We start from the raw sequence: 12,767 nt of genomic DNA, 5'->3' as shown, positions 1-12,767 counted from the left end.
GATGGGATGAAGGGTGCCTGGCACAGCCGAAGCTCTTCCTTAGAGCCCTCTGAGCAGAGAGCAACAGTCCTGCTTTGGGAAAGAGCGAGTGGATGTTGCTTCAGCTACATGTTAACTCACAGACTTGTTAAAAATAAATAAAAAAACAGCAAAGAAAGTGAGCTGTTTTGGGAATTATTACATCAGGCAAAAGCCAGTAAACTGAACAGCAGTTATAGTTCAGCAAATTCTGAAGTTCTTCATAATGAGAAGATGGAACTCCACCATCCAGAACAGAACTGGGGACACACATTAAGGTCATTAACTACAAGGCCCAGGCCCAGGATGTACATTCCCAGTAATTACACACTCAGCTTTGTTTGGTCCTTTGTTGCTATGCTTCTGCTTACTCTACCCATCTTCTATTACTAAATCCCTTTATCCTCCTTTAAAAAAAAAAAAAGGAAAAACACTATGTGAGAACCAAGATGTTCTGCCAGAATCTGCTCTGTTTTTAAATTCCACATGGTAATTAGTACATACAGCCAGGAAGGTTAATCGTATGATGGGAGAAGAGATCCCGGGTTTGATCAGGAGCAATCCTGTCAGTACTTGTTTGTGGGGGTACAAAAGAACAGCAGACAAACCACCTGCTCCAGCCATTCCCTTCCGCAGGGGAACAGCAACAGAGAGCCACTCCACCATGGCTGCTGCCACACTGACTGATTGCAGACAGCAATGCAAGAACACAACACGCACATGTGATTCATCAGCACAAAAACAAGAGCACGTGTCTTCATCTGCAGGGACCATGTTGCACCACAGATCTCTCGCAAGGATTAGGACAGCAAGGCCAAGCTACGCTGTTTAAGAAGTTCCTGGAACCCTGCAATGGGCTAGGAGAAACTTAGATCCTCATTCACTACCTGAAAAACAAACAAACAAACAAAAACCTGCCTAGCTTAAGCTTTCTAAAAAGGAGTATGGGGAGACAGAGCTAGAGGTGAACAATGAGAGCAGAATGACTCTAACATTTGGGTTGAAAACCACGTTCTAGCTTTGCTGCTGCTATCACCTGGGCTTGGATTCATCCAGCAGTAACCAACTCCCTGCCATATTGCCCACACACTCAGCACTGGTAGCCTCAAGACATCTGCTGCACTTACCACCACATGAGAAAGTGTGTTGCCTCAAACTAGGATTTACCACGTCAGTTTACTGGATATATATATTTTTTAACATCTTTAGTACCATGCTCAGATGGGCCCTTCAGAAGTGATATTTAAAAGATTAAGCTCTATCTCTTGGGTCAGCTCTAGGGACAGAGAAAAAACAGCTCCAGCTATGCTGGTCCAGCTAATGGCTCACACATTTGTGACCCTGCTGAATGATTAAGTACAGAAGGGCTAGCACACACCACTTATTTTCTCCATATTACCTCAAAGGAGGCAGTTCAAACTGAAGTTAAGAAAATAAAACTCATTTATAAAAATAAAAAAAGCATGCAAGACATGCCATGGAGCCATAAGCGCAGGCTGGATGTGTGGTGTGACACAACTAAAGAAGTTAAGCCCTGGAGGGATGAGCATAGCTCAGCTATAAACTGAGGAAAAAAAAAGCCAAGCGTTCAGCCATTTCTCTTCATTATTAAAAAGAAAGCAGACAAAACCCACCCCTGATAACTCAAACAAACAGCAATTAAGGCATCTCCCTAAAGCTGACAGAACACGTGCCCTCAGTGTGTGAGGTAGTTTCCCTTAGCGAGGAGAAATTAGGGTACTGAAGCAATTGCTGGCTGCAGCTGAAGGAGCAGCCCCACAAGGTGACAGGCCGTGAGGGCTGTGGTACTGTTACAGCGATCTGCTCATCTTCCCCCTGGAGGCCCCACTTCCGTAGCTGCTGTAACTCTCAACTCTTCTTAATCCTCCCGTTGAGGGAATATTAAAGAGATGTCAATAAAAACACATTCTGAGTGGCTTCAAGCGGACTCTGAAGTTTTTATTTACATCCTTCCTCATTTTAGACTACAGAAGGGAAAGGAAGCAGATTGCTGTCTGGGTGCTGCAGCATTCTGCTAGTCCAATAACTGGATGTGGGAATGGTGCTGAAGGACGTTTCTCTCTGCCGAGGAAGCCAAGCCTCATCAACAGCCCCACTGAGGCACCACTGGCTTGCAGCAAGCTGCTAAGCTAATGCTCTGAGTGCTCAATTACAGGGGCTGTTTAAACAGACTACAGCTGGCAGGCTTAGCCAGAGCACGGCCAGCTCAATGCAGACAGGATCTGATCAATTACGGAAAGGAGACACTGCGGTGCTGATGGAGCCATAAACTTCAAGTTTATTTCCCCTCGCTGTGGGGACATCCTACCTCACAGGAGCAGAGAGTAAGAGAAAGCCACCAAGCAGCGGCTTGGGGCCAGGACGGTCAGGGCAGGGGGAGCGAGTGAGCAAGCAGTGGGGTTTCTGTTATGCTTTCAGAAGGGGGGTGGCCAGCAGGGCTTTTGCAAGCAAACACTGAAGTATGCATAAGGGCTTGGCTGCCTACAAGGCAGGTGGTAGAGAGATTCCTTAGTGTTGAAAGCTAAGATGAAGCAGCATCTTTTGCTATCTGTAACCCCACTGTAAGCAAGGGGAACTCTCTCAGAAACAGAGGAGCATGAAGACTCAGTGTGGAAAGCCTGTGGAGCCCATGTCACCTCCCTATTACCACCAAAAGCTTGGTTCCAGCTGTTTACTCCAGCTTTATGACCAAAGACCTGACAACAACTTTAGCAAGGAACTACCAAAGAAAGATTCTCAGCAAGGGAAGAGGGCCAGATCATCATATTCCAGGACTATAAAACCTACTGTAGTCAGCAACAACATAACAGAGACAGGGACATCTCTGAGGATAAACATCCTCAAATTGGCTTCACAAGCCACATCAGGATTGGGAGATGTCTCAAGGGTTAATTAGTTCACCATGCACAGATGGTAGCTGGTAGGGTTCAAAGAGTGGATTAACCTAATTTGTGGTTTGTAATGTACCATGCAAATATCCATTACCAGACTTGGAGCAATTCTGCCCTTATTTTGATTTGAGGAGAGAAAACCGCACATTGGATGCTTGCATAGAAGTAATGCCCGTTTTGAGTGACAAATGAGTTGCTGTTCACTTGCTTAATAGCAGTGACAAATCATTCTGGAAAGTGATCCCTTCCCTTTTTGCTTCAGAGGGACTTTGGATGAACCTGGGCGAGATGACTTGCTGCGGGTACGCAGAACATGGCAGCCTTAACCACTCCTCACTGTTGTACCAAGGCCTCCTCAGCACTGAGGGATGGACCTAGAGCAATAATTCAATTGACTGAAAATACGAAGGCAGCTCTGCAGCATGTCACATAAAGCCCCACAAATCCAAGGCAACAGCCCACGTGGCTGCTCAGGCCACAGCAAATGGCCATGCCTACACAGAGCCCCAGCTGCTTCAGCAAAGCTCCAAGCTGACTGCAGGTTAAAGCATTTATAATTAGATCATAGCCAAGGAAAGGGCTGTGTTTATACAGCACTTTGTACAAGAGGAAGTCCTGGCTCAAGGCTGGCATGCAGAGGTGCCTCAGATCAGCACAAGACTCTTCTGTTTAGCTAAGTTAGGGCCATGCTGCTGCACTTTGTTCAGAAGGTCTCCAGATGTTTACAACTGCTATCAGCTGCAGTGATAAGTGTTTCCCTAACTCCTATTAAACTCTGAACTTCCCCAATTTCTCGCTGCTTTAAGGGCTGAGCACAGGACTAGCTAGACATGCACTCACTGGCAAGGCAGAGGTCAGGGTAGAGGCAACAGTGGCTGTCAGAGGCATTCCCCAAATGTTTCTGCCATCGGTCACACTCATGCCCTGCCTGCCAGGCTGAGATGCAACAGCTGTGAGATTCCTGCTGCTCACACCCCTGAGCCTCTTCCCAGCATGTCCTTGGTCAAGACAAAAGAGGTGTTCTCAGGTCTGATCTGTTGGGAAATATTGGCATTCAAGTGTCCTATTTATCCCATTTAAGATGGAGTAGTGCTTGCACCTACAGAGGAAGTTGTATTTCAAAGTTACTAGTTATCTTTAAAGGCTCTTTACAACACAGCCTGGGAAGCTGTGCTCATTTACCCCATCACTAGACCCAGTGTCATAAAGCTGCTCTTTGTTAGAGGCTGTAACCACCAACTCTCTTGGCATATTCATTGGCTTGTTGTATGCACACTCCCACAACATCCAGCTCCATGCAGAATGAAGCCTTCCCCCACCACTCTGAAGTCAAGCAAGAAGATGGTTGAGAACAGAGTCCCTTTATATAACTCACTTTGGTCAGACTGCTGCTTCACATTCCTCTTACTGCGTAAGAGGAGAAAGAGCATCCCTAAACCCCACTGTTCCCAAGCCCTGGCTGTGTAGTCACCCACCAAGGGGCAGAGATGAGACCCAACAGCACATGAGGGTGGGAGAGCAGAGCAGGGGAGCCCAGCCCTGGGGATGGATGAGCATACTGTTCGGTATGCCCCAGGGGGAGCACCATCCACAGATGGCATCCCAGCTGCATTGATTCAACTTAGTCCCTCTTCCCTCATTGTTACAGTATATCAGCTCCAGCTTCTCTCCAGAGCTGCTGAAATGGAGAAGCAGCTTCTCATCCTTCCAAAGTAATCCCTCACGTATCTTACAAGAGCAGCATTGTAGCTCCGGTACACGTCAACTTGTGCACCAACCCCAAAGCGCTCAGTTTCCTTGTGCTGTTCCAGGTCAGTGCTAAATCAGGTTGCCCCAGAGACTTCAGCAATGCATTTCAGCAGTCTTTACGTGGCCTTAAAACCCCAGCGCTCTGCACATGGCACTGTGAGCCAGGAGCTTCCACTCTCAGCTCTGCCTTCTGCCTACTCTCTCACACCTTTGCAGCCTGCCTCTCTAGAGAAAATGCTGCTGCCCCTTTAATTCACTGTCCATTTTGCACAAACAGTGTAAAGTTTATTTAGTATTACGTGCTAGAAGTGCAACCTCATCTCTGAAGATGGACCTGGCTAGAACTACAACCCAGGAAGAAGTTCTGTAGGACACGAGGAAGTTAAATGTTCTCCAGTTTCTAGTGTCAGCACCCAGTGCTGCAGCTGCCTCTGATTACCATCACCCACCTGCACTTACAGTAAATCTAAAGGAATTCAGGAGAAGAGCACCACAAGCACTGGCCTGCAAAGGGAGCGGCCATTAATGCACAGGATGGCAGGGTCAAGCAACAGCTCTGCATTAGTGAGCCACTTAGCTTATTACAGGACCACAGCATAAAAGCTCTCATAATTAACAAATCAATCTAGGCAGTGACATTCATTGAATTCAATGAGTTACATTCATCCTTCCCAGAGATTCAGCCATTGCAGCATTTCTTTATCACCATCTCAAAAAGCAAGAGGAGAAATTCCTCCCCTCCCCTGCACACAGGCCAGAGTTTTCCAGGGGTTGCAAAGGGTTTGAGAGGCCTCTTTGGATGCCCTGGATATGATCTGGAGCACTCAAGACTACAAACAGAGTCAATGAGAGTTGCAGGTGCTCAGTACTGCTTGGGAGAGGAAAAAAGGGAAGGAAAAAAAAAAAAAACCCTATCACATCCAACTCAGAACAGCCAGATGCAGAGGCCCATGACTTTATATCCCTGTTGAAGGCATATCTATATAAATCACTAAGAGCTTTAAGGGAAAGGGAAAAATTAGTTTTATGTAGTTTCAGATGAAGATTTTATAGGACATTTGAATCCAGGACTTAAAAACAAAACAAGGAGCTATGGCCCTCGAGTCAGCCTAAATCCAGTCACAGGCACTGAGAACATTTTGCACTGAAAGCATCGCCAGATCCTTTTAGGAAGGCAAAAATAAGACCTGAACAGAACAGTATTCCCTTCTTCTCCCCCCAAAAAAAGAACTCCAACTCTCAGGCTACGTTTTGACTCAGGTAGAGACAATCATAAGAAAAAGAAAAAAAAGTAAAAGAAAACATAACCCCATTAGCCTCTTAGACTGGAGAAAGAGCTCTGTAAATACCATCATTTTAATTGCAATACTATATAAGATAGGTTTCTTCAGTGGAGCAGAAAGAATTTGATGCCTAGCTACAGCAGATTTCAGCAATAAAAAGTTAAAATGCTATGTAATTTCATGCAGCACAAGATAAAGGGAAGGTTTAAAAAGGAGGAAAAAAAAAAAAAGCCCCCTCTGTAATCATGCAATAAAAAGCTCAGTATCTTACCTGATTTTCTCTTTGAAGATCCATAGTCCCTGAAAAAAAGACAACAACAAATAGACATGGTTAGGGCTGAAAACAGTGGTGAGAGAATGGATGCGTCCCAAATTTCCACCCATAGGCTCAGGAGCTCATGCTGCCCACTCCCCCCTTTAAAGAGGAGCTCAGGGCTGCAAGGCATTGACGGGCAGGGGCTGGGGCTGGGACAGGTCCTGAGCGGCACCGGCTCATCGGCAGCAGCTGGGCTTCTGCAGCACCGAGGGTTGGGGGAGCATGTGATCACTGAGACAGAGCCAACCATCCTCCGGCAGCAAGGCAGGGGAGAAGGGTGTCATTTTTTCCCCTCTAAATTGAGCTGTTAAATGCATGGCTACTGGATTAACCCCTGCCATTCCCCTGGAGAGCAGAGGGAACGTTAAATGCTTGCTGTAGGGGTGCGGCTGCTGCAGGCTGGGCTGGCACTGTGCGCCGTCCCCTCCTCTCATTAATTGGTGCATAACCTCCAGATCCATCCCTTCTGGGCATCTCTGACAAACACGAGGAAAAAAAAACCAAATGCCCCAAACTTTGCCCCTTCTTCTTTCTTCCAGGATGGGGAATGCACCCTGACTTTTCTACAATGATTTCAGGACCCTCTGCTCGCTACTCAACAGCTGAAATCTCAGAAAGCTGCCGCAGGAGCGGGATGAAACTACAGAACACAGCTGCAAGAGCTGATCTGGGATCAGCAGAAGTGAGGACAGAAACACTTTGCGGTGGCTGCACTTCCTCCTGGTACTTGGAGCCCCGTCCATGGGCAGATGGGGCGGAGGGGGGCTCACTGCGCAGGCACTGTGCCCACAGCCCCCGTGCCTGGAATGTCTGGGATTTGTTCCCGGTGAGTGATAACTCCTCGGGAGTTTTTTGCACCCTCTTTGGATTTTCCAGGTCCTATTTCAATTAAAGGGTTGTTTGTTTATTCAGCCATGCCTTGTGTTTGATAAGAAGATGCTACTGCTCTTGCTTCTTCTGCAGAAGTGATATTATATTCAGAAGTAACGCTCACTATATGGTACCCAAAACAGAGACCCCCCAGAACGAGCTGGGGAAGGGATGGCCCCTGGAATGCAATCACCAGCCCCAGCTCTGCTCCCACCAGCACACCTGAGCACCCTGGGACAGTCCCTAGAAGAGAGGCATGGCCACTTTTCCATTCCTAGCCAGCCCATGCCTGCCACTTGTATATATCATCCAATTCGCACTACTGGAAATGGGCTGTTGATGGATGGATGGGGGTTAACAAGCAACTAAAAACAGATAAGGAAGTTTCCAGCATCCCACTACATCAGGCCAAAGTCAGCACTCAGGTCTGGAAAGCACAGTGCAAGAAGATGGTTTGCCTGTACCCTCGCACTGCTCCAGCAGCAGCCACCATGGAATGCTCAGAATTCAGCCCTCCATCCCAGATGTCCTCCCACATCTTGCAGCCCAATCTCAAGCTGTTTCTCAGGGCCTGTGTGAGAGGCTGCAGGAAGCTTTTAAATGAGGCCTTTTCTTTTAATTCTAAAGGATGATTCATCCATACAATTTCAAGAAGGCAGAGATTAAAAAAGGCAGAATTTTGAAACTGTTTTCCTCTTTCTACATGCAGATCATGGGAGGACAAGAAATATTGCTCTGTAAAGAACTTATCCACGCTTATCTTTGTTCGTGTTCTATTCCTCATCCAGCTGGCATTTCTTCCATAGCAAAAGCACATCATTTATGGCAGCATGTTTGCCCTAAAATTGTCTCCCATGAGCCCTGTGGTGGGCAGGCACATCCCACACTGCACCACTACTTCCAACACGAAGCACTGTACTCCATAGGATGCGACACCACAGATCTGGTCAACGGCAAATATGTTGCCAACAGAGGCATAACTGCTCAAGGGAGCCAGGAGCTCTGGTCCAGCAAATCCCATCACTGCTTCTCTTGGCATAATGGAAGCAAACCTCGTCTTGCTGCCGCTCGCTCAGCCAATGCACACTGGTCCTCCCCTCTGGGTCTTTTCCTGCATACCCATCCCGCAGGTTCCTGCACTGCACCCAGGATGTCCTCCTATGTACCACAGTGTTTTATTCTTCTCTAATGTCCTTCTCAAAATTTATGTGTAGACCAAAATGAAGGTGGGAACCTCACTCAATTAAGTACTTTGCAAAAAGAAATGGCTGCTGTCCCAAATTAACAAAGAAAACTAGATGATGGGGCAAAAAGTGTATTATACACATTACATTGATGAGGAATTGTAAAAAAAGGCTGATAAACCTGCACTTCCTGGTCCTAGTTTCCAGTCTGAAGCACAGGATCATCCTTCCATAAGAAACCAGATGATCATTACAAAATATTTGTTTCAATCACCACTACCATCTAGCTGTGAGGCTTACTCAAAAAGAAAGCCAACAGCCAACCTGAAGGACAAGTTTTCATCTTTCATTCCTCTAGATTATAAAGTCGAGTTTTATCATGTTCTGACTTGGGAGTTCCTGAAGTCCATGAACCCCACGTCTCCCTGTCTCGTAGGGTTTTGTACATCCACATTTCAATCATAAAGTCAGGACAAAGCAGTATCAAATAAAATGGAGCTTAAAATAAAATCCACATTTCCTCAGTGAATCTCTGAAAGCCAAAACTTGTTTCTCCCAGCAAGGATGGGAAAAATATCACTGCTGAAATAAAAAGCCAACATGGCACAGCAAATAATTTCTCTGGCTGGGTAAAGTACTCCTTGTAAACACACTCTTCTCTTCTCTGCTAATTAAGGAAGTCTGGGTTGCTGCTTTGCAATAGCAGCAGCAACGAGCCCTGCCTGGCTCCATATTTATTTTTTATGCCCCGTTATTCAGTGATTCATTGATGTCTTTCCTCTCTCTCAAGTGATGGTCTATAGGTGAGTACCTCTTAGCCTCACTATTTCCAGAGGAACGTTATTGTGAGGTTCAAGTACCAGATTATGTCCAACACAATAAAAGAAATTCTGCAACGGTTTCTCTTAACTGTAACAACTTCAAAGCAGAAATTCTGATCTCCTGCAACATGGGCAGCACCAGGCACCCTGCTAGCCCTTACATCAGACAAGAAGCCTGGCCTTGCAGAAAGAAAAAACCCTTCCAAGCGAAGATACAAGGTCACTGCAGCTACACGGAGAAGCTCACTTTCCCTCAAGCTCTGGCTCTTTCCTTTTTCTTTTCTTTTCATCTTTATACTTACACATATATTTCCATTCTGACTTCTTCATTTCTGTGTGAGAGCAGACACCACCATCCTAATTTCACTTTCAGCTCTATCTACAAGAAAAGCAGTGAAAGCAGCGGGTGGAACTAAGAATAGCAGCGGCAGGGCCCTTCTTCATTAGCCAACATCGCTCCATACTTGAACAAATGCCTTTCATAAAAATAGTGCATTTCTAGCTGGTTTTTTTATTAGAATATAGCAATTTTGTCTAAAGTCTTCTCATGGGGTATCACCTTTATTTGACACCGAACCTCATTACTGGCAAGGAAAGCATTTCCCGCTGCTAATGATATTAAAATATCACTGGTGCCAAGTACATCACAAAAGCTGAACACACTCTTCTTGCTTTATTGACAAGGAGAGAGAGGCTGGATCTCTTTCTTCATCAATGTTACGCCAGGATAATGCTACTCATTTGGCTTCTACCAACGAATGTGAAAGGAAGAACACGAGAATTGCCCCAGAGCTGACTGCCTTGTTGTCACATTAAGATATCCGCAGTCAGTCAAGAATTTGGTGAAAAACCAAAATATCTTATATTGCATCTCTGAATTTGTCACTTGCAATCTACTTTAATTGAGGTGGTTATATTAATAACATTATGAAGAAGTTTTTTGGTGCATCCTTTATTTAGGGACTAACTTTGCTGTTGTACTCAGTGAGAGTTCATGATAAAAACAATGATGTGTGTGTTTTAATTTATCTACATATATAGAGATAGAATCATAGAATCATAGAATCATAGAATCATAGAATGGCCTGGGTTGAAAAGGACCTCAAAGATCATCTAGTCTCAACCTCCCTGCTGAGCGCAGGGTCGCCAACCACTAGACCAGGCTGCCCAGAGCCACATCCAGCCTTGCCTTGAATGCCTCCAGGGATGGGGCACCCACAACCTCCATGGGCAACCTGTTCCAGTGCATCACCACCTTCTGATACATATAAAGATGCAGTGACACAATTGGGAAGTTGCTTAATAAATGAGGAGCATCCTGATGTTTGTTCAATAAAAGCCCAGGAACTGTTTCACATGCAAGAGAAGATTGGCTGTGAACAGGCATGTATGTAATGGACTGAGTCAATCTCTTTAGCAGTATTGCTAATTCAGTTTGATTTGTATGTGGCCTGGAGGGTTTCTCCTGCATCCCCAATGGAATTCGGAGCTTTCCATGAAGAAGTCCTCTGCAGGAACCAGAAAAGTTTGCAGAGCAGCACTGCAACAATGGTGGGTCTGCAGGGCTGCAACTTTGTCCTTCACAGCTGCCCCTTCAGAGGTGATGGACTGGGTTGGGAAACCCCTTCCCTGCTACTCCCGGAGCGTAAAGGCTCTATTCAAGGCTTCTCTCCTTCACCACAGGACAGCAGACCCAGGCAAGCTTACCCCGTGGGATTTGTCCCACTGCAAAACATCACCTTGAAGCCCAGAGCCTCTGCATGCAAGCAAGGCTTGGCTTCAATTCATCTAACAGAGATTTCAGACAAGAGATTCTTGACTGTGAGAGAAAGCAGTGCCTGCAAAGCAGGGGGAGCTGCCAGAGCTCAGGGAGGAGCGTGGCCAGGGGAGCTGCAGACATGTCATCAGGCGAGACAGAAGCTGAAGGGAAAGTAAATCTTCCCACTGTCCGCTTCTCAGAGTTTGCTGTCCAAAAGAGATGAGACAGTGACAAACTCTGAGTAATAGAGGTTAATCTGTATCCTCTGGAGCGTTTTACTACATAAGTTGAAATATTTGTTGGCTTTAACTAACTCATGTTTAAATTCATTGTAGGCGTTTACGTTCCCATGCTCCTTAATTCCTAAAACTCTTCAGTGGAGAGGTTGCGGTGGAGATGTATGACATTTCAAACAAACAACTCAGATTATAATTTAATCACCAAAGATTTACCAGGCAGACTAAAAGCACAGAAATGTTTTAGCAAGAGAGTCTGCACTCTCCCTCCCAGCATCCATACGGTTTGCAGTCAGTTATGAGGACTGCTGCCTTTCTCAGAAGCTGTTTTTCTTAACACCGCTATCAGATTCTGGGACAGTGTTTTCAAAGTAAACCAATGCCAAAATATTTTGCTACTGCTCTTTACTCATACAGAAATCTGAGCCTTGAAAATATTCTCACATCTTGAAATTCTCCTGATTTCACTCAACTGCCAGATTGACATCTTCAGTTTCAGACAAGCCCAAAATCAGGTGTGACTGAGAACCAATGCTGGTTCCTCAGCTGTTACCAAGCTGGAGGAGCTCCCAAACATGCTAACACCATGCAAAGACAGGAATGATGTGGAGAGTGCGGAGTTAACATTCAGATCCATGATGCCAGAAAAGCAAAAGTTTAACCACGTGCATTAAGGGATCTCCATTCCCTGAGCTCTGAGCCCCAGGTAACACATATTTAAACAAAATTAGCTCTATATGCTATGCATCAGCAACACAAACTCAAGCACATAGAGGCATACAGCTATACATTTTTCTCCTCCAACACTCCAGCAATCATAAAAGTACAGCTGATCTCTTCCCCAAGCCAAATAAACAGATGAAGCCTTTTTTTTTTTTTTTAAATCAGAAAATATTCTGTTCATTTCCTGATATAAATCGTTGCATTGTGGAACCCTCTTGAACATGAATCTGTCCTTTCTGAGCAGAGGTCGAGCTTTTCAGCCATGTCAGAAAGGCACCCATTGTGGCAGCCCTGAGATTTCAAAATTCCTTGCCGGGGGCAAAAGGGACTTGGGGGGGGCAAGAAGGAAAACTGTCGACCTGGCTTTGAACACGGGTGCTTCTTGCTGGCTGGAAGCAGTCTCTGCTTGCTGCTGCTGAGAAGGGCAAGACAATGTTGTGCAATCAGCTCCTTAAGAGAAAGAAGACACTGCAAAAGAGAGTTTTGCCTTCCTGCCATTTTCCTGTTGTTTGCACAGCGTGGCTGTAGCACTGGCACAGACAACCAGCACAGCTTCATGTACTATATGTTTCTGGTTAGGCTGCAGTGATTTTCTCAGCACCACAGAACACCAGAAGCCCAGTTTGGCCCACCAGGACCCAGCTGGAGGTCCTCACTTAGTGCGGCCTTCCAACAATTTCTTTCAAGCCAACAAAACAAAAATCAATCCAAGTTCTTCTTTGGAAACTCCAAGTGCAACACTGGAAACTCTTCCATATGTGCAGACGAGATCTTCCCTGCCCAGGTAAGCTTGCACAGAAAAGCCATGGCTGGAAGGAGATGGGCACTGCCTCCTCTCCAGCAATGCTCCCTGCACAAATCCATGAATTGATATCCCAAAGGGGATGTGCAGGAGC

General features: G+C 45.8%; 1 protein-coding gene across 4 annotated transcripts in view; it reads right to left on the bottom strand.

Annotated features, from left to right (window-relative positions):
• SH3PXD2A (SH3 and PX domains 2A) overlaps positions 1–12,767 on the bottom strand; it is a 232,194-nt gene that overhangs the window by 78,481 nt on the left and 140,946 nt on the right. For all 4 annotated transcript variants that reach the window (XM_021399630.1, XM_021399629.1, XM_021399631.1 and 1 more), the window contains exon 6: positions 6,234–6,262. In XM_021399630.1, the coding sequence (XP_021255305.1) occupies positions 6,234–6,262 (29 nt within the window). The remainder of the gene's footprint in view (positions 1–6,233; positions 6,263–12,767) is intronic.

This window comes from Numida meleagris, chromosome 5 (assembly GCF_002078875.1).
Source record: "Numida meleagris isolate 19003 breed g44 Domestic line chromosome 5, NumMel1.0, whole genome shotgun sequence".
In the NCBI taxonomy this organism is placed as follows: domain Eukaryota; kingdom Metazoa; phylum Chordata; class Aves; order Galliformes; family Numididae; genus Numida; species Numida meleagris.
The sequence above is the reverse complement of the archived record's forward strand: the minus strand, read 5'-3'. Positions and strand labels throughout refer to the sequence as shown.